Source organism: Bombina bombina, chromosome 1 (assembly GCF_027579735.1).
Source record: "Bombina bombina isolate aBomBom1 chromosome 1, aBomBom1.pri, whole genome shotgun sequence".
Taxonomy (NCBI): Eukaryota; Metazoa; Chordata; class Amphibia; order Anura; family Bombinatoridae; genus Bombina; species Bombina bombina.
Genome location: NC_069499.1, coordinates 670,175,344 through 670,193,954, shown reverse-complemented (window position 1 = coordinate 670,193,954; position 18,611 = coordinate 670,175,344). Strand labels below are relative to the sequence as shown.

Genomic DNA, 18,611 nt, shown 5'->3' with positions numbered 1-18,611 from the left:
TTACCATCACCTTTATTCCCTGTTGTTTTAGGACTATCTTGGCTACAATTGCATCAACCCACCATACACTGGGAGATGCTCCAATTGGAATACAAGTCAAACTATTGCAGAACAACATGTTTCCAACATCAATTACTGTTACAGGTGACCCAGTTCCCTTTACCAGACGAATATCAGGATTTTGAGGATGTGTTTTCTAAAAGGGAAGCGGAAGCTCTACCGCCACATCGATCCTACAACTGTCCCATCGAACGACTGCCAGGATCTTCTATACCAGTAGGACATCTGTATCCATTATCACAGCCAGAACTGGATTACCTAAAAACATACTTAGAGGAGAACTTGCAAAAAGGATTCATCAGGCCGTCCACTTCCCCAGCTGGTGCTGGCATCTTCTTTGTGAAGAACAAGGATGATTCACTGAGGCCTATCATAGACTGCCGGGAGCTGAACAAGAGAACTGTTAAAAACAGATAACCGTTACCGCTCATACCAGAACTTGTGGAATGTCTTAGTAAAGCAAAAATCTTCACGAAGCTTGATCTCAGAGGAGCCTACAATCTGGTGAGGATTAGGGAGGGCGACGAATGGCTCACAGCCTTCAGGACAGAGTAATGCCATTTGGGCTTTGTAATGCCCCAGCCACTTTTCAATACCTGATCAACAATATTTTTAGAGATCTCCTGGATGTTTGTGTAGTCGTTTACCTGGATGACATCCTAATCTACTCAGAGAACATTGAGGACCACAAGAAACATGTTAGATGGGTACTCGGATGACTCAGAACTCACCATCTATATGCTAAGCCAGAAAAATGCTTGTTCCATGCTAAAGAAATTTTGTTCCTTGGGTATCGCATCTCTTCATCAGGTATTCGAATGGAAACTAACAAAGTTGATGCCATTAAAAACTGGCCCAGGCCAAAGAATCGCAAGGAAGTACAACGCTTCCTAGGATTTGCGAACTTTTATCGGAAATTCATAAAGGGTTTCTCAAACATAGCCAAACCCTTAAGCAGACTCACAGGATCGCATACCACGTTTCACTGGGGTCCACCTAAAGAAGAAGCCTTCACTTACTTGAAAAAAGCATTCACCACAGCACCTATTCTCAGCTTCCCTGATCCGGAACTCCAGTACATCTTGGAAGTCGATGCTTCCGAATACGCTCTTGGGGCCATATTGTCACAACGAAAGTCGCCAAACATGCCAATACATCCCATTGCTTACTTTTCTCGATTGATGACAGCACCAGAGATGAATTACTCCATCGGTGAGAAAGGGTTGCTAGTTATCAAGTCTTCGTTCGAACATTGGCGACACCTGTTGGAGGGCACCAAGATACCCATATTGGTCTATACAGATCACCGGAATCTAGAATACCTACAGACCAGCAAGACCTTGTCAGCCTGTCAACTACGATGGAGTCTGTTCTTTACCAGATTCTCCTTCCACATTACATACAGACCAGGATCAAAAAACAGGAAGGCTGACGCTCTCTCTAGGAATTTGATTAAACCCTCTGAACCGAACCTCCCACAAACTATACTAACTCCTGACCATTTTCTGGGAATCATTCATACATCACACAAAACGCTACAGAGATCTCAACAGGAAGATCCAACTTACCCCAAAGACAAGCTAGATTTAAACCCAGACGGGTTATACCCCCTTCTCTCAGACAAGCTATACTTCTGGAACATCACGATGCCCCCCTGGTAGGACATCCAGGTATACATAAAACTACCGAATTAATACGCAGAAATTATTGGTGGCCTAAAATAAATCAAGCTATAAAAGGATATGTAACCAGTTGTTCAATCTGCGTGACTTCAAAATCAGAAAAAGCTCGGCCATACGGATTACTAAACCCACTACCAGTACCAAAGAGACCGTGGCATACCCTTGGGCTTCATTGTAGAGCTTCCGAAATCCAAAGGCTATAACACCATATTAGTGGTTGTAGATCTGCTTACTAAAATGGCGCATTTTGTCGCTTACAAGAAATTACCAACCTCTGCAGAAACTGCCGAGCTCTTCATCACTAATATCGTAAGACTTCATGGTCTTCCCTCAGTGATCATAACAGACCGCGGATCACAGTTCACATCCCATTTCTGGAAACAACTCAGTACAGTATTAAAGATCGATCACCGCTACAGCACTGCATTTCACCCGCAAACTAATGGCCAAACGGTTAACCAGTGCCTGGAACAATACCTCCGGTGCTATTGTTCCTACGAACAGGATAACTGGGTTGAAAACATTCCTATGGCAGAATACGCTTACAACAATTCCTTGAACGCATCCACGAAAAACATCACCCTTCTATGCCAATTATGCCTATCATCCGACTTTCCAGATGTATCCAGAACTGAACACAACGTCTCCGCAGATCAATGATTTGATCACCTCACTCCAGGATATACAGACCTATGTACAAAACAATATCAAACTCTCACAAGAGAAACAAAAGATATTCTATGATGCCAAAAGGAGAATTCCTCCCGCCTACCAGGTAGGGGACAAGGTATGGCTGTCAACGAAACACTTGAAGTTACGTACTCCATGTAAGAAATTTTACAAGTTGTTTCTCGGACCTTACCTCATCACCAAGTTTGTGAACGCCAATGCGGTTACTTTGGCTTTTACCCCTGATTTCCGTGTTCATCCCACATTCCATGTGTCCCTCCTGAAGCCGTACCACCCTATCAGGTCCAAGGGACACATTGCTCCACTCAATCCTATTGACACTGAAGATGAGTTTTACGAGATCAGTCGCATTTTGGATTTGAGACTGTTCAGGGGCCGGTTGCAGTATCTCGTCCGATGGAAGGGGTATGCCCCAGAGGACGACTCCTGGGAACCCAGCTCTGGTGGTGATTTTTTTATGGGCGAGATCTAAGTTTATTAAAGGGACACTGAACCCAATTTTTTTCTTTCTTTCGTGATTCATGAGCATGCAATTTTAAGCAACTTTCTAATTTACTCCTATTATTTTCTTCATTCTCTTGATATCTTTATTTGAAATGCAAGAATGTAAGTTTAGATGCCGGCCCAATTTTGGTGAACAACCTGGGTTGTTCTTGCTGATTGGTGGATAAATTCACCGACCAATAAACAAGTGCTGACCAGGGTTCTGAACAAAAAAAAAAAAGCTTAGATGCCTTCTTTTTTAAATAAAGATAGAAAGAGAACAAAGAAAATTTGATAATAGAAGTAAATTAGAAAGTTGCTTAAAATTGCATGCTCTATCTGAATCATAAGAAATAATTTGGGTTCAGTGTCCCTTTAATTTTTTGACAATTCCTCAAAAACTTTACAATGTGTCTGCTGTTGGTGAACTTTAAATTTTATGACCTCTCCTTGTAAGACACATTTATGCCCCTTACAGAGGGGCATAAATGTAGTAAGCCCATCGTACATATCATAGTAGTAAACATAGAAACCATATGCAAGCCAAGGTTAACAAATATTGCTGTTAAATCATGAAACAGTGAATAGCAACTTTGTGCAGGGTAGTCATATATTAGAAAGAAAGGTACTGATCTTCAAAGCTTGTGTAAGGCTGTTATAGTTGTATAGGGAGAGGTATTCAAAACAGTGTGAGGGGTTGTGAAAGATCATATAGTGTGTTTGTTCGATTGAAACTTGAGTAGAACATGTTAATGTAAAGAAAGTAGTAAACTCAAAAGCCTGAGTATGTGCAATAAAAGACTTGTATCTATATATCAAGGTATCTGTGTTTATTTAGTGTGTTGATGTTTATTCAAATATTCCTCCCAAGTAAAGCAAATGTTATGATAATCCTCTAGATATGTGTTGTGGGTGTAATGATATTTCTCAAGACGGAGGTAATTTGAGACTCTTTCTGTCCAGAAAGAGATGGGAGACAAATGATGTTTTCTCCAACTCAATGGTATCATTCTCTTGGCTGTGTTTACCATAATAAAGAAAAGTTTTAAGTGCAATTTGCATTTAATTTTGGGAAATTTGTTAAAAAGGAACAACCAGATATCTAATTGATGTCCAGAATGGTAGGGCTATTGGGCATGACCACCAGATGTGTATGGGCGTGCTTCTATCTGAACATCCTCTCCAATATTCTGCTGGATAGTTTGTGAGAATCGTAGATAGGCGCGCTGATGTGTAATACCATCTGGAGAAGTGTTATATTCATTTCAAGAACAGAGATGGATGAGGATGATTTATTCATGTTTGAAAAGATATATAGCCTATCTTTACTTGGCAGATTGTTTCCTTTCTCTGATTCCCATTTCGGTACTTATGAAGGTAGTGTGGTTGAATTAAAGGATACAATTTGTTTATAAGAGAGTGATAGTATTCCTCTATTTGGAAAAGTGTAAGTACATAGTTTCTCAAAACTGGTCAGGAGGTCTGGAAAGACAGAATTTATGGGGGTGTCTGGGCAGGAAGGGGGAAAGCTGTGTATAGGTGTACCAGTTGTGAAATTTTGGGCCAAGAAGAGTAGCAATTTCTTCTTGTGTTTTGTGTTGGAAAATAAGGTGTAGCAAGGAATAGACCTATAAAGGTTGTTCAGTGGGTTGAAGTGTAATAACTGGCTCAGTGGAAACTGTGGATTGTCCATCAGCGGGGTAAGTGGCAAAGGTATGCTGGATATATTATGATTTTTTTTTAAATATTCTTGTCCCATATAGCAAATGTTTTTTCTATAAGTATGTAAGGGTAAGGATGAATAGGTCTTTGTTTTATGGGTCACCAACATCTACTTTCCAATTGTGAGCAGGACACCATGTCATGCTCCAACTGGACCCACTCCTTATGGGGTGCATGCTTACACTAGTCCATTATTCTAGTTAGAAATGTTGCGGCTCTGTAATGTAGTAGATTGGGTGCTCCCAACCATCCTTGTTCCTTAGGATGGAAGAGAGTGTTAGTAGTGATTCAAGGTCGTTTGTGATGCCAGAGAAAGGATTGGCACATTTTCTGAAATCTGAAATTAAGCCTGTGAGAGGAATGGGTTATGTTTTGATAAGTATAACAATTTAGGTATATCATCATTGTCAAGGTGTTAAACGGCCTATCCACGATAAGGGTTTATTCCCCCACAAATTCAGTAAGGACAGGATGTTATAGTGGGTCATAGTTTAATGTAATCATACTGTCTAGGTATGTGGATACGTATACTCCAAAATATTTAATTGCTAAGGATTGTGTGCAAAAGTGAAACTGCTGTTGTATAGATGTGAGTGCTTCAGTAGTAATAAAAATGCCAAGCTGTTCAGATTTAGTTATATTTATATTAAAATTTGAGTAGTAGCCATACATGGTAAGAACATCTAGAAGGGCAGGAATGGATCTAGTTGGGGATGTTAACGTTAAAAACACATTGATACTTGTTATCAGTTGTAGAGGAATTTAAGTGGAAGTATTCTGTGATGGTTTTGTTCAGACTAGAAAATAATAAAGAAAAATGCAAAGTATTATGGCCCCTAATGCTTAAAACTTCCTACTTGGACTGCACCTACTCAGGTATGGTTCTTTATCCACTTGCATCACCTAGAAAGTTCAGAATAACAGAAGAGCTTAAAAATGTACTAACCACAACCACTTTAGATGGTTGAATATTCTCATCATTATATTTTTACTTTTTATAGGGTTGGCTGTGTGCAAGGCTGGATTGGCCTACCAGGACACCAGGAGAATTCCCGGTGGGCTGGAAATAGATGCAATTGGGTTGTAGGTTGCCTATATAACCACAATCTGGCACTGTTTTTTATTACAAACTAATATAATATAATTCCAATATAAAATATTTAGGGAAGGAGAATCCCCTTTGATAAAAATGGGGTGTACGCATTATACTGAGTCAACGGAAAATAGGGCTGCTCTCCAAATTTATCCACATTATCTAAGAATGGTTAAAACAACATGCAATTCATGATTTTGTTATAGCATACACTACTCAAGATATATTACATTGTGTTTAGTTTCTAACAATCTCTGCATTCCTTTTTTAGAGCTTCTCTGGACAGCACCAGAGCTGCTCCGGGACCCACATGCAGCTCTGCATGGATCTTTTCCTGGAGATGTGTTTAGCTTCTCCATCATCATGCAAGAGGTAGTGGTACGTGGGCCTCCATACTGCACAGTTGAACTGTCTCCTGAAGGTGAGAATAGAACTTTGAGGAGTAAATTGTCTGTGGCTAAACACCCTAGAAACTCATTACATTACCCTAAACTGGCTGGGCTCTCACATCAATTGATCCTAACCACACCAGACACCATTACCACTCTTAAGCTTATCCATGCATCACTGTTAACACTAAGGGCTAGATTACGAGTGGAGTGGTAGTTTGAGCTTGCGTTCAAGTGTTAAAACCTCTAGAAGCATATTTTTTTTAACTTGGAGATTCACGTGCATTACGAGTTGAAAGTAAAATGTTTGCACTCTCGTATTCGCAAAGTCTCAGCAACAAATAGACTTTCAGAAGTTGCGAATGCAAAATCGAATTCCCCCATAGACTTCAATGGAGCTGAGAAAGTTGAATAAAAACCTAAAATCCACAAGTCGCTCAAACACAATTGTGGTTATTTAAAATCACAACATAAGAAGATAACATTGCATATTTCATAATCCAATGTTCTGTTTCTGTAATGCTTGTGGGGTATTCTACTATCAGACCAAACTCGGCCAGTAGTCTTCTTATCCCGGCGTTGAGCTGGAATGATAGGGAATATCCCAGAGCAGAGAAAGTTTGCAAGATGAGGTAAACGGCACTCACCACAGGCAGGATAGTCTTCGGCGGCAACAGACAGGAAATCAGAAAAAGTCAGTTCAGGGGTAAACCACTAGAAAGGTCAGGCAGGCAGGGTTTGGCAACAGTAAGGCAGTCCAAAGGTAAACCACTAGAATGGTCAGGCAAGCAGGGTTTGGCAACGGTAAAGCAGTCCAAAGGTGAACCACCAGGATGGTCAGGCAGAGAGGCAATCCAGAGCAATAGGGGTTAATCAAGCAGAGTAGTCAGACAGGCAGGGTTCAGCGAGTATATCAATCCAGCAGTTTAGGGGTAAACAGGCAGAGTGGTCAGACAAGCAGAGTTCAGCAGCAGTATATCAATCCAGCAGTTTAGGGGTAAACAGGCAGAGTGGTCAGACAAGCAGAGTTCAGCAGCAGTATATCAATCCAGCAATTTAGGGGTTAACAGGCAGAGTGGTCAGACAAGCAGAGGTCAGCAACAATATAACAGTCCAGCATACCGAAACAATAACACCCAGGAGAACACTAAGTAACAACTATACTTGGGCAGTGATAGGTAGCAATTGAGTAACTTACATAGGCGCAGGATTCGCGCCACAGGAGATCCTGACCGGTTTAAGAACGGAGGGAGCATGCAGCGATGACGTCACCGCCGCATGCAGACAAGAGCCGACTCCCCCCTAGGCAATGAGCAGAACAGCAGGCGCCGCGTCCCTTGCAACAGCTAGAGCGGCGCGACAGTTTCAATATATCTGATGGTGGGTTTTTGCACAAATATATATTTATACCTGTATATATACATAATACTACTACTTATAAGCTACTACTACTCATAATCTAGACCTAAATTGGTTTTGTCTCAACCACATTAACCCAATACCACCTGAAACTTTAGTGCAATTAAGCCCATATCACCCCCACTCTCTAGCACCTAAGTGACCACTCTTTCATGATGCCCAGTGCATCTTCCTTAGTATCTAATAGGTCCCCTTTAAGAGCCCTTCAACACAACCACATCATTTTTAAAGGACCTCCTAAACAGACCATCAGATCTTATTTCCTTCATATTTATTGGACTACCTAGCACCCAAAAGCCTCCCTAGCACCCAAAACCCCAAGGTGTTAAACGGCCTATCTACGATAAGGGTTTATTCCCCCAAGAATTCAGTAAAGACAGGATGTTAGAGTATAGTGGGTCAGAGTTTAATGTAATCATACTGTCTAGGTATGGGGACACATATACTCCTAAATATTTAATTGCTAAGGATTGTGTGCAAAAGTGAAACTGCTGTTGTATAGATGTGAGTTCTTCAGTAGTAATCGAAATGCCAAGCAGTTCAGAATTAGTTATATTTATATTAAATGCTGCCCCCTGCACATCATCCCGATTGTATCTGATCGCGATCATTGCTGTCCACCACCTCAGAGGTGGCGGATGAGTTAAGGAGTAGCATAATGAGCAGCATACACTGCTTAATAAATTGGCCCCATATTGTCTATATAGTCTGAGCTCAGGAAAAACAGAAAATCTGTCCTTCTTTGCTTTCCAGAAATCATCCAGAAGATTAAGAAGCCCCCTCCCATGTGCCGTCCTGTTGTATCTCCTGACCATGCTCCTATGGAGTGCATAGTGCTCATGAAGCAATGCTGGAATGAAGTGCCGGACAGACGTCCTACCTTTGATGACATTTTTGATTTGGTAAGAATCCTGGTAAAATATAAGAATAAGTTAATTAGTACATGGCAGCAAAATCACTGACTCTTTAGTTAAATTGGAAAATGTGATAAAAAAAAGTAGGAGTTTAAGGAATGCGAGATCAAGTACAGTAGAGAAAGCTCAAGAAAATAGTAGTTCACACTTGGTAACAAATAGTTTGCGTTGGTAAGAAACAGGAGCAGATGCTGACCTATAATGCTTGTCAATGAAAGGGACAGGAGGAATACACTACAGATATAATGCCAGTCTTTGATAACATAAGTACAGCTTTTAAAGTGACATGAAAGTCAAAATTACCCTCTCATGGTTCAGACAGAACATGCAGTTTTAAGAGACTTTACAATTTACTTCTTATCAAATTGAGTTTATTCTCTTGGTATTCTTTGTTGAAAAGCATACTTAGGTAGGCTCAAGAGCATCAATGCATAACTGGTGGTTATGCAAATATGCCTCTTGAGATTGCCTCACCAGATGTGTTCAGCTAGCTCCCAGTAGTGTACTGTTGCTCTAGAGCTGTCTATAGTCTACGTGCTTAACCCCTTTGCAGCCCTGTAGGAGTTAAACACATGAGTATATGTAAGCAATAGTGCAATAATAAAATGATCTAACACATTAGAGCATATTCTTGTTTTCTCTTTAAAGACATTGCCACATCCCCTGATGCAATAACCCCTAAGATTGACATGAGGTCATCACCAACAGAAGAACCTATGCTGCCATTGACATTATATCTATTTTGTTTTGGCCTAGCATAAAGGGACATGCAACCCACATTTTTTATTTCATGATTTAGACAGAGCATACAATTATAAACAACTTTCTAATTTACTTCTATTATCTATTTTGCTTCATTCTCTTGATATTCTTTGATGAAAAGCATATCTAGATATGCTTAGTAGCTGCTGATTGGTAGCTGCACATAGATGCCTCCTCTGATTGGTTCACTGTGTGCATCGCTATTTCTTCATTTAAAGTATATCTAAAGAATGAAGCAAAATAGGTAATAGAAGTAAATTGGAATGTTTAAAATTATATTCTCTACCTTAGTCATGAAAGAAAATGTTTGGGTATAGTGTCCCTTTGATGCAAAAACATCTACCATATACAGCTTAGTACAAAGTCTAATAGAGTTGTTTTTAACTGATGTCACGTGCAAATGTTAAAGTGACATTGCACTCTTCTTGTTTTTGTGTCTCAAATTCAGAATTACCTTTGGGTCTCTTTTGTGAGCGTGTGACAAGCACAGTTTTTACACAAAAGCATGAGGCATTTAATGTCCCGTAATGTAATTAATACAGAGAGTAGTATTTATATGCACGTGACCAAAAATCAGTAGTTCAGTAACTGCTGCAAATCATTTTTGTTTCAGCAGCCATTCCTACTATAGTGCACGTACACTGCCTTACTGAACTATTATTGTATAAAGGGCTGTAATCTAAAACCGAATAAGTTACAGTATTTATGTTTTAGCGTGTGGAGAAAAAAAAGGAAATTAATATTTTGGGCCAAAAACAGTAATATTTGTAACTGTGGGGGAAGATTTTTGGAGCTGATTTCAAAACCACTAGCCCTTATTTATGGTTATTATTATTTATTTTATTATTTGTATTATTAATCAATTATATTGTATTGTATTATTAATTAATTATTATTTGTATTTATTATTACTATAATTATTGTTATTATTATACATCAATTTTTTCATATTCCTTTTTATGGTTTATTAATGTTAATGTTTATACTAATATCTCTGAAATTTGCAGTTCAAAAACATCAATAAAGGCAAGAAGACAAATATCATTGATTCCATGCTGCGCATGCTGGAGCAATATTCAAGTAACCTGGAAGATTTAATAAGGGAGAGAACAGAGGAATTAGAGATAGAAAAACAGAAAACAGAGAAGCTCTTAACACAAATGTTACCTCCGTAAGTCACTTGTTTAAGCTGCAATACACGTCTCACTACAGCTGTAGTAGTGTGGGTGTGTAATAGTGTGTAGTAGTGTGGGTGAGTAGTAGTGTGTAGTAGTGTGGGTGTGTAGTAGTGTGGGTGTGTAGTAGTGTGTAGTAGTGTGTAGTAGTGTGTAGTAGTGTGGGTGTGTAGTAGTGTGTAGTAATGTGTAGTAGTGTGTAGTAGTGTATAGTAGTGTGTAGTGGTGTGTAGTAGTGTGTAGTAGTGTGGGTGTGTAGTAGTGTGTAGTAGTGTGGGTGTGTAGTAGTGTGTAGTGGTGTGTAGTAGTGTGTAGTGGTGTGTAGTAGTGTGTAGTAGTGTGGGTGTCTAGTAGTGTGTAGTAGTGTGGGTGTGTAGTAGTGTGCAGTAGTGTGGGTGTGTAGTAGTGTGTAGTAATGTGTAGTAGTGTGTAGTAGTGTGGGTGTGTAGTAGTGTGTAGTAGTGTGTGGTATAACTCTGCTTTAAAACCTTTCAATCATAATTAGCTTCTGTAAATGATGAGGCGTGCCATTAGATCAGACATCCTCAAAATTGGCCCTCCAGAGGTTTTGGAACTACATTTCCCATGATACTCAGCCAGCATATCAGCTGGCTGAGCATCATGGAAAATGTAGTTCCAAAACCTCTAGAGGGCCAAGTTTGAGGATGCCTGCATTAGATTATATATATTTTCTCTCACAAACTCCATTACATAGATATACTCCTCCCTCTTCCCCTTTTATTCACTAATCCACAAAACATTATTTAGGTTCATTGTAAAGCTTTATATTAACAAACTGTTCTGAAAGGTACATTTTTTTACTATATTTACCAAAGGATACACATTGGTAATTATATGAGATTATTACACTATAATGCCTTCAGGGATGTGCTATATTTTGGCATCAGCTAACTAGGCCTATGCCTAGAGCAGCAGCATTTAGAGGTACATTCTGAGGAGTAGTTCTATGCACAATATCTTCCTTCTTCTATGTTCTCCAGATGCTTTAGTTATTAATATTATTACCTGGTTGTCTAGTAGGGGTGCATAACCACACCATGCTTCCCTGGCCTCCCTGGTTGTTGCCTCACTGTCTGAGGCCGGCAGAAATATCATGGTCTTGGTGCTGATGGTGAGGCTAACGCTATTACAACAGACTTACAGAGTACGTCAGCAGTCATTGAGGGGTTAAAGGACTTACATGCCTGAGCACTGGTGAATCAGTCACAGTGATATTGCCACTGTAAGGGATACTGAAGTACTGGAGTTAAATCATGCTTAGGTTTATTTTTATTGCTAGATTTTGTAATTAAATGATTAACAATATTTATAAATTAATACTTTGTAGCTTGAAGGGACATGAAAATCAAAATGAAAGGACCATATAAAAAAGTAGGATTTAGTCAATGAATTCAGAAGATTCCAAAGGAAACAGAAGGCAGACGCTTGCAACATCTTTTTTCAGAACTGTATTTCTTCTTGTGAAAGTGAAAGTCTGGCAGCCACCATCTTCCCTGTTTCTTTCCTTCCGAATCTTCCAAATGCCCAGCCTAGTAGGATTGTATATTCAGGGCTCAAAATGTCATGTTCTAAGCTACTGGCAAGATTATCTAAGTCTTGCCAGCACAGAGAGGTCCCTCAAACAAATTTACAAAGAGAGCTGTTTATTTCACTATGAAGGGTTCTGAATATGAAGGAGACAAATACATTACAATATACGGCTCAAATAAAGCCCCCAAAGATTTTGAGTAATTTTCTCCATGCTGACGGGTTTTTGATCATTAGGCTCTTAGTCTGAAATTCAAATCAGCAGTATTGTTTTCTTTCATGTAATTAGCAAGAGTCCATGAGCTAGTGACGTATGGGATATACATTCCTACCAGGAGGGGCAAAGTTTCCCAAACCTCAAAATGCCTATAAATACACCCCTCACCACACCCACAATTCAGTTTTACAAACTTTGCCTCCGATGGAGGTGGTGAAGTAAGTTTGTGCTAGATTCTACGTTGATATGCGCTCCGCAGCAAGTTGGAGCCCGGTTTTCCTCTCAGCGTGCAGTGAATGTCAGAGGGATGTGAGAAGAGTATTGCCTATTAGAATGCAGTGATCTCCTTCTACGGGGTCTATTTCATAGGTTCTCTGTTATCGGTCGTAGAGATTCATCTCTTACCTCCCTTTTCAGATCGACGATATACTCTTATATATACCATTACCTCTGCTGATTCTCGTTTCAGTACTGGTTTGGCTATCTGCTATATGTAGATGAGTGTCCTGGGGTAAGTAAGTCTTATTTTCTGTGACACTCCAAGCTATGGTTGGGCACTTTGTTTATAAAGTTCTAAATATATGTATTCAAACATTTATTTGCCTTGACTCAGAATGTTCAACTTTCCTTATTTTCAGACAGTCAGTTTCATATTTGGGATAATGCATTTTTTGATTTATTCATTTTTTCTTACCTTCAAAAATTTGACTCTTCCCGGTGGGCTATTAGGCTCGCGGGGGCTGAAAATGCCTCTTTTTATTACGTCATTTTTGGCGCGGACTTTTTTGGCGCAAAATTCTATTTCCGTTTCCGGCGTCATACGTGTCGCCGGAAGTTACGTCATTTTTTGACGTTATTTCGCGCCAAAAATGTCGGCGTTCCGGATATGGCGTCATTTTGGCGCCAAAAGCATTTAGGCGCCAAATAATATGGGCGTCGCTTTAGTCTCCTCAATTATTTAAGTCTCATTTTTTATTGCTTCTGGTTGCTAGAGGCTTGTTCTTGGCATTTTTTCCCATTCCTGAAACTGTCATTTAAGGAATTTGATCAATTTTGCTTTATATATATGTTGTTTTTTCTCTTACATATTGCAAGATGTCTCACGTTGCATCTGAGTCAGAAGATACTACAGGAAAATCGCTGTCAAGTACTGAATCTACCAAAGCTAAGTGCATCTGCTGTAAACTTTTGGTAGCCATTTCTCCAGCTGTTGTTTGTATTGATTGTCATGACAAACTTGTTAAAGCAGATAATATTTCCTTTAGTAAAGTACCATTGCCTGTTGCAGTTCCTTCAACATCTAAGGTGCAGAATGTTCCTGATAATATAAGAGATTTTGTTTCTGAATCCATAAAGAAGGCTATGTCTGTTATTTCTCCTTCTAGTAAACGTAAAAAATCTTTTAAAACTTCTCTCCCTACAGATGAATTTTTAAATGAACATCATCATTCTGATTCTGATGACTCCTCTGGTTCAGAGGATTCTGTCTCTGAGGTTGATGCTGATAAATCTTCATATTTATTTAAAATGGAATTTATTCGTTCTTTACTTAAAGAAGTACTAATTGCTTTAGAAATAGAGGATTCTGGTCCTCCTGATACTAATTCTAAACGTTTGGATAAGGTATTTAAAGCTCCTGTGGTTATTCCAGAAGTTTTTCCTGTTCCTAATGCTATTTCTGCAGTAATTTCCAAAGAATGGGATAAATTGGGTAATTCATTTACTCCTTCTAAACGTTTTAAGCATTTATATCCTGTGCCGTCTGACAGATTGGAATTTTGGGACAAAATCCCTAAAGTTGATGGGGCTATTTCTACCCTTGCTAAACGTACTACTATTCCTACGTCAGATGGTACTTCGTTTAAGGATCCTCTAGATAGGAAAATTGAGTCCTTTCTAAGAAAAGCTTATCTGTGTTCAGGTAATCTTCTTAGACCTGCTATATCTTTGGCTGATGTTGCTGCAGCTTCAACTTTTTGGTTGGAAACTTTAGCGCAACAAGTAACACATCGTGATTCTCATGATATTATTATTCTTCTACAGCATGCTAATAATTTTATCTGTGATGCCATTTTTGATATTATCAGAGTTGATGTCAGGTTTATGTCTCTAGCTATTTTAGCTAGAAGAGCTTTATGGCTTAAAACTTGGAATGCTGATATGGCTTCTAAATCAACTTTACTTTCTATTTCTTTCCAGGGTAACAAATTATTTGGTTCTCAGTTGGATTCCATCATTTCAACTGTTACTGGTGGGAAAGGAACTTTTTTACCACAGGATAAAAAATCTAAAGGTAAAAGTAGGGCTAATAATCGTTTTCGTTCCTTTCGTTTCAACAAAGAACAAAAGCCTGATCCTTCATCCTCAGGAGCAGTTTCAGTTTGGAAACCATCTCCAGTCTGGAATAAATCCAAGCCAGCTAGAAAGGCAAAGCCTGCTTCTAAGTCCACATGAAGGTGCGGCCCTCATTCCAGCTCAGCTGGTAGGGGGCAGGTTACGTTTTTTCAAAGAAATTTGGATCAATTCTGTTCACAATCTTTGGATTCAGAACATTGTTTCGGAAGGGTACAGGATTGGTTTCAAGATGAGACCTCCTGCAAAGAGATTTTTTCTTTCCCGTGTCCCAGTAAATCCAGTAAAAGCTCAAGCATTTCTGAAATGTGTTTCAGATCTAGAGTTGACTGGAGTAATTATGCCAGTTCCAGTTCTGGAACAGGGGATGGGGTTTTATTCAAATCTCTTCATTGTACCAAAGAAGGAGAACTCCTTCAGACCAGTTCTGGATCTAAAAATATTGAATCGTTATGTACGAATACCAACGTTCAAAATGGTAACTGTAAGGACTATCTTGCCTTTTGTTCAGCAAGGGAATTATATGTCCACAATAGATTTACAGGATGCATATCTGCATATTCCGATTCATCCAGATCATTATCAGTTCCTGAGATTCTCTTTTCTGGACAAGCATTACCAGTTTGTGGCTCTGCCGTTTGGCCTAGCGACAGCTCCAAGAATTTTTTCAAAGGTTCTCGGTGCCCTTCTGTCTGTAATCAGAGAACAGGGTATTGTGGTATTTCCTTATTTGGATGATATCTTGGTACTTGCTCAGTCTTTACATTTAGCAGAATCTCATACAAATCGACTTGTGTTGTTTCTTCAAGATCATGGTTGGAGGATCAATTTACCAAAAAGTTCTTTGATTCCTCAGACAAGGGTAACCTTTCTGGGTTTCCAGATGGATTCAGTGTCCATGACTCTGTCTTTAACAGACAAGAGACGTCTAAAATTGATTGCAGCTTGTCGAAACCTTCAGTCACAATCATTCCCTTCGGTAGCCTTATGCATGGAAATTCTAGGTCTTATGACTGCTGCATCGGACGCGATCCCCTTTGCTCGTTTTCACATGCGACCTCTTCAGCTCTGTATGCTGAAGCAATGGTGCAAGGATTACACGAAGATATCTCAAACAATATCTTTAAAACCGATTGTTCGACACTCTCTAACATGGTGGACAGATCACCATCGTTTAATTCAGGGGGCTTCTTTTGTGCTTCCGACCTGGACTGTAATTTCAACAGATGCAAGTCTCTCGGGTTGGGGAGCTGTGTGGGGATCTCTGACAGCACAAGGAGTTTGGGAATCTCAGGAGGTGAGATTTCCGATCAATATTTTGGAACTCCGTGCAATTTTCAGAGCTCTTCAGTTTTGGCCTCTTCTGAAGAGAGAATCGTTCATTTGTTTTCAGACAGACAATGTCACAACTGTGGCATACATCAATCATCAAGGAGGGACTCACAGTCCTCTGGCTATGAAAGAAGTATCTCGAATTTTGGTTTGGGCGGAATCCAGCTCCTGTCTAATCTCTGCGGTTCATATCCCAGGTATAGACAATTGGGAAGCGGATTATCTCAGTCGCCAAACGTTGCATCCGGGCGAATGGTCTCTTCACCCAGAGGTATTTCTTCAGATTGTTCAAATGTGGGAACTTCCAGAAATAGATCTGATGGCGTCCCATCTAAACAAGAAACTTCCCAGGTATCTGTCCAGATCCCGGGATCCTCAGGCGGAGGCAGTGGATGCATTATCACTTCCTTGGAAGTATCATCCTGCCTATATCTTTCCGCCTCTAGTTCTTCTTCCAAGAGTAATCTCCAAGATTCTGAAGGAATGCTCGTTTGTTCTGCTGGTAGCTCCGGCATGGCCTCACAGGTTTTGGTATGCGGATCTTGTCCGGATGGCCTCCTGCCAACCGTGGACTCTTCCGTTAAGACCAGACCTTCTGTCACAAGGTCCCTTTTTCCATCAGGATCTGACATCCTTAAATTTAAAGGTATGGAGATTGAACGCTTGATTCTTGGTCAAAGAGGTTTCTCTGACTCTGTCATTACTACTATGTTACAGGCTCGTAAATCTGTATCTCGAGAGATATATTATAGAGTCTGGAAGACTTATATTTCTTGGTGTCTTTCTCATCATTTTTCTTGGCATTCTTTTAGAATACCGAGAATTTTACAGTTTCTTCAGGATGGTTTAGATAAGGGTTTGTCCGCAAGTTCTTTGAAAGGACAAATCTCTGCTCTTTCAGTTCTTTTTCATAGAAAGATTGCTATTCTTCCTGATATTCATTGTTTTGTACAAGCTTTGGTACGTATAAAACCTGTCATTAAGTCAATTTCTCCTCCTTGGAGTTTGAATTTGGTTCTGGGAGCTCTTCAAGCTTCTCCGTTTGAACCTATGCATTCATTGGACATTAAATTACTTTCTTGGAAAGTTTTGTTCCTTTTGGCCATCTCTTCTGCTAGAAGAGTTTCTGAATTATCTGCTCTTTCTTGTGAGTCTCCTTTTCTGATTTTTCATCAGGATAAGGTGGTGTTGCGAACTTCTTTTGAATTTTTACCTAAAGTTGTGAATTCCAACAACATTAGTAGGGAAATTGTGGTTCCTTCATTATGTCCTAATCCTAAGAATTCTAAGGAGAAATCGTTGCATTCTTTGGATGTTGTTAGAGCTTTGAAATATTATGTTGAAGCTACGAAATCTTTCCGTAAGACTTCTAGTCTATTTGTTATCTTTTCCGGTTCTAGAAAAGGCCAGAAAGCTTCTGCCATTTCTTTGGCATCTTGGTTGAAATCTTTAATTCATCTTGCCTATGTTGAGTCGGGTAAAACTCCGCCTCATAGGATTACAGCTCATTCTACTAGGTCAGTTTCTACTTCCTGGGCGTTTAAGAATGAAGCTTCGGTTGACCAGATCTGCAAAGCAGCAACTTGGTCCTCTTTGCATTCTTTTACTAAATTCTACCATTTTGATGTATTTTCTTCTTCTGAAGCAGTTTTTGGTAGAAAAGTACTTCAGGCAGCGGTTTCAGTTTGAATCTTCTGCTTATGTTTTTCGTTAAACTTTATTTTGGGTGTGGATTATTTTCAGCAGGAATTGGCTGTCTTTATTTTATCCCTCCCTCTCTAGTGACTCTTGTGTGGAAAGATCCACATCTTGGGTAGTCATTATCCCATACGTCACTAGCTCATGGACTCTTGCTAATTACATGAAAGAAAACATAATTTATGTAAGAACTTACCTGATAAATTCATTTCTTTCATATTAGCAAGAGTCCATGAGGCCCGCCCTTTTTTTGTGGTGGTTATGATTTTGTATAAAGCACAATTATTCCAATTCCTTATTTTATATGCTTTCGCACTTTTTTATCACCCCACTTCTTGGCTATTCGTTAAACTGAATTTTGGGTGTGGTGAGGGGTGTATTTATAGGCATTTTGAGGTTTGGGAAACTTTGCCCCTCCTGGTAGGAATGTATATCCCATACGTCACTAGCTCATGGACTCTTGCTAATATGAAAGAAATGAATTTATCAGGTAAGTTCTTACATAAATTATGTTTTTTTCTGACAAACCCAGAGGGCAGTCTATTTTTAAAAAATTGCAAACCCCAAAGGTGATATTACTAAAAATAAAAAATTTCAAATTACAGAAAAAAAAAAAGCTAACCAAAATAAAAAAAATTAAACCTAAACTAATACCCCTATAAAAATAAAAAATCCCCCCCAAAATAAAAACACCCCTTAAAAGGGATTTTGTAGGGCATTGCCCTAAGTTAAACAGCTCTTGTTTCCTAAAAAAATACCAATGACTTCCGGTGAGCGGCGTTTTAAGATGGCCACTGATTCCTGAGGCTCAGCACAGCCTTCAGGAGAAAGTGACTATATATCTCGCCATCCTACTATCCCTTGGCAATATCTGTGTCCGGGAACCCTCCTGGATCAAGGCAAAACATCCCTTGGCCGCCGAGAAGCAATTTAAAATTGTCAAAGCCTTCTGGCATTGTGGCGCGTCTCTTGCTGCCACGTTGTATATAGTTCTACAAGTTAATTGGTGCTACCTCCTGACCTTCTACAATGGATATACCAAGCAATAAAGATCCATGTACGGATAACTACATTC

At 39.4% G+C, this 18,611-nt stretch overlaps 1 protein-coding gene across 1 annotated transcript in view; it reads left to right on the top strand.

Annotated features, from left to right (window-relative positions):
- GUCY2F (guanylate cyclase 2F, retinal) overlaps nt 1–18,611 on the top strand; it is a 220,213-nt gene that overhangs the window by 140,379 nt on the left and 61,223 nt on the right. The window contains exons 10-12 of the mRNA XM_053699145.1: nt 6,002–6,151; nt 8,292–8,440; nt 10,222–10,385. Coding sequence (XP_053555120.1) covers nt 6,002–6,151; nt 8,292–8,440; nt 10,222–10,385 — 463 coding nt within the window. The remainder of the gene's footprint in view (nt 1–6,001; nt 6,152–8,291; nt 8,441–10,221; nt 10,386–18,611) is intronic.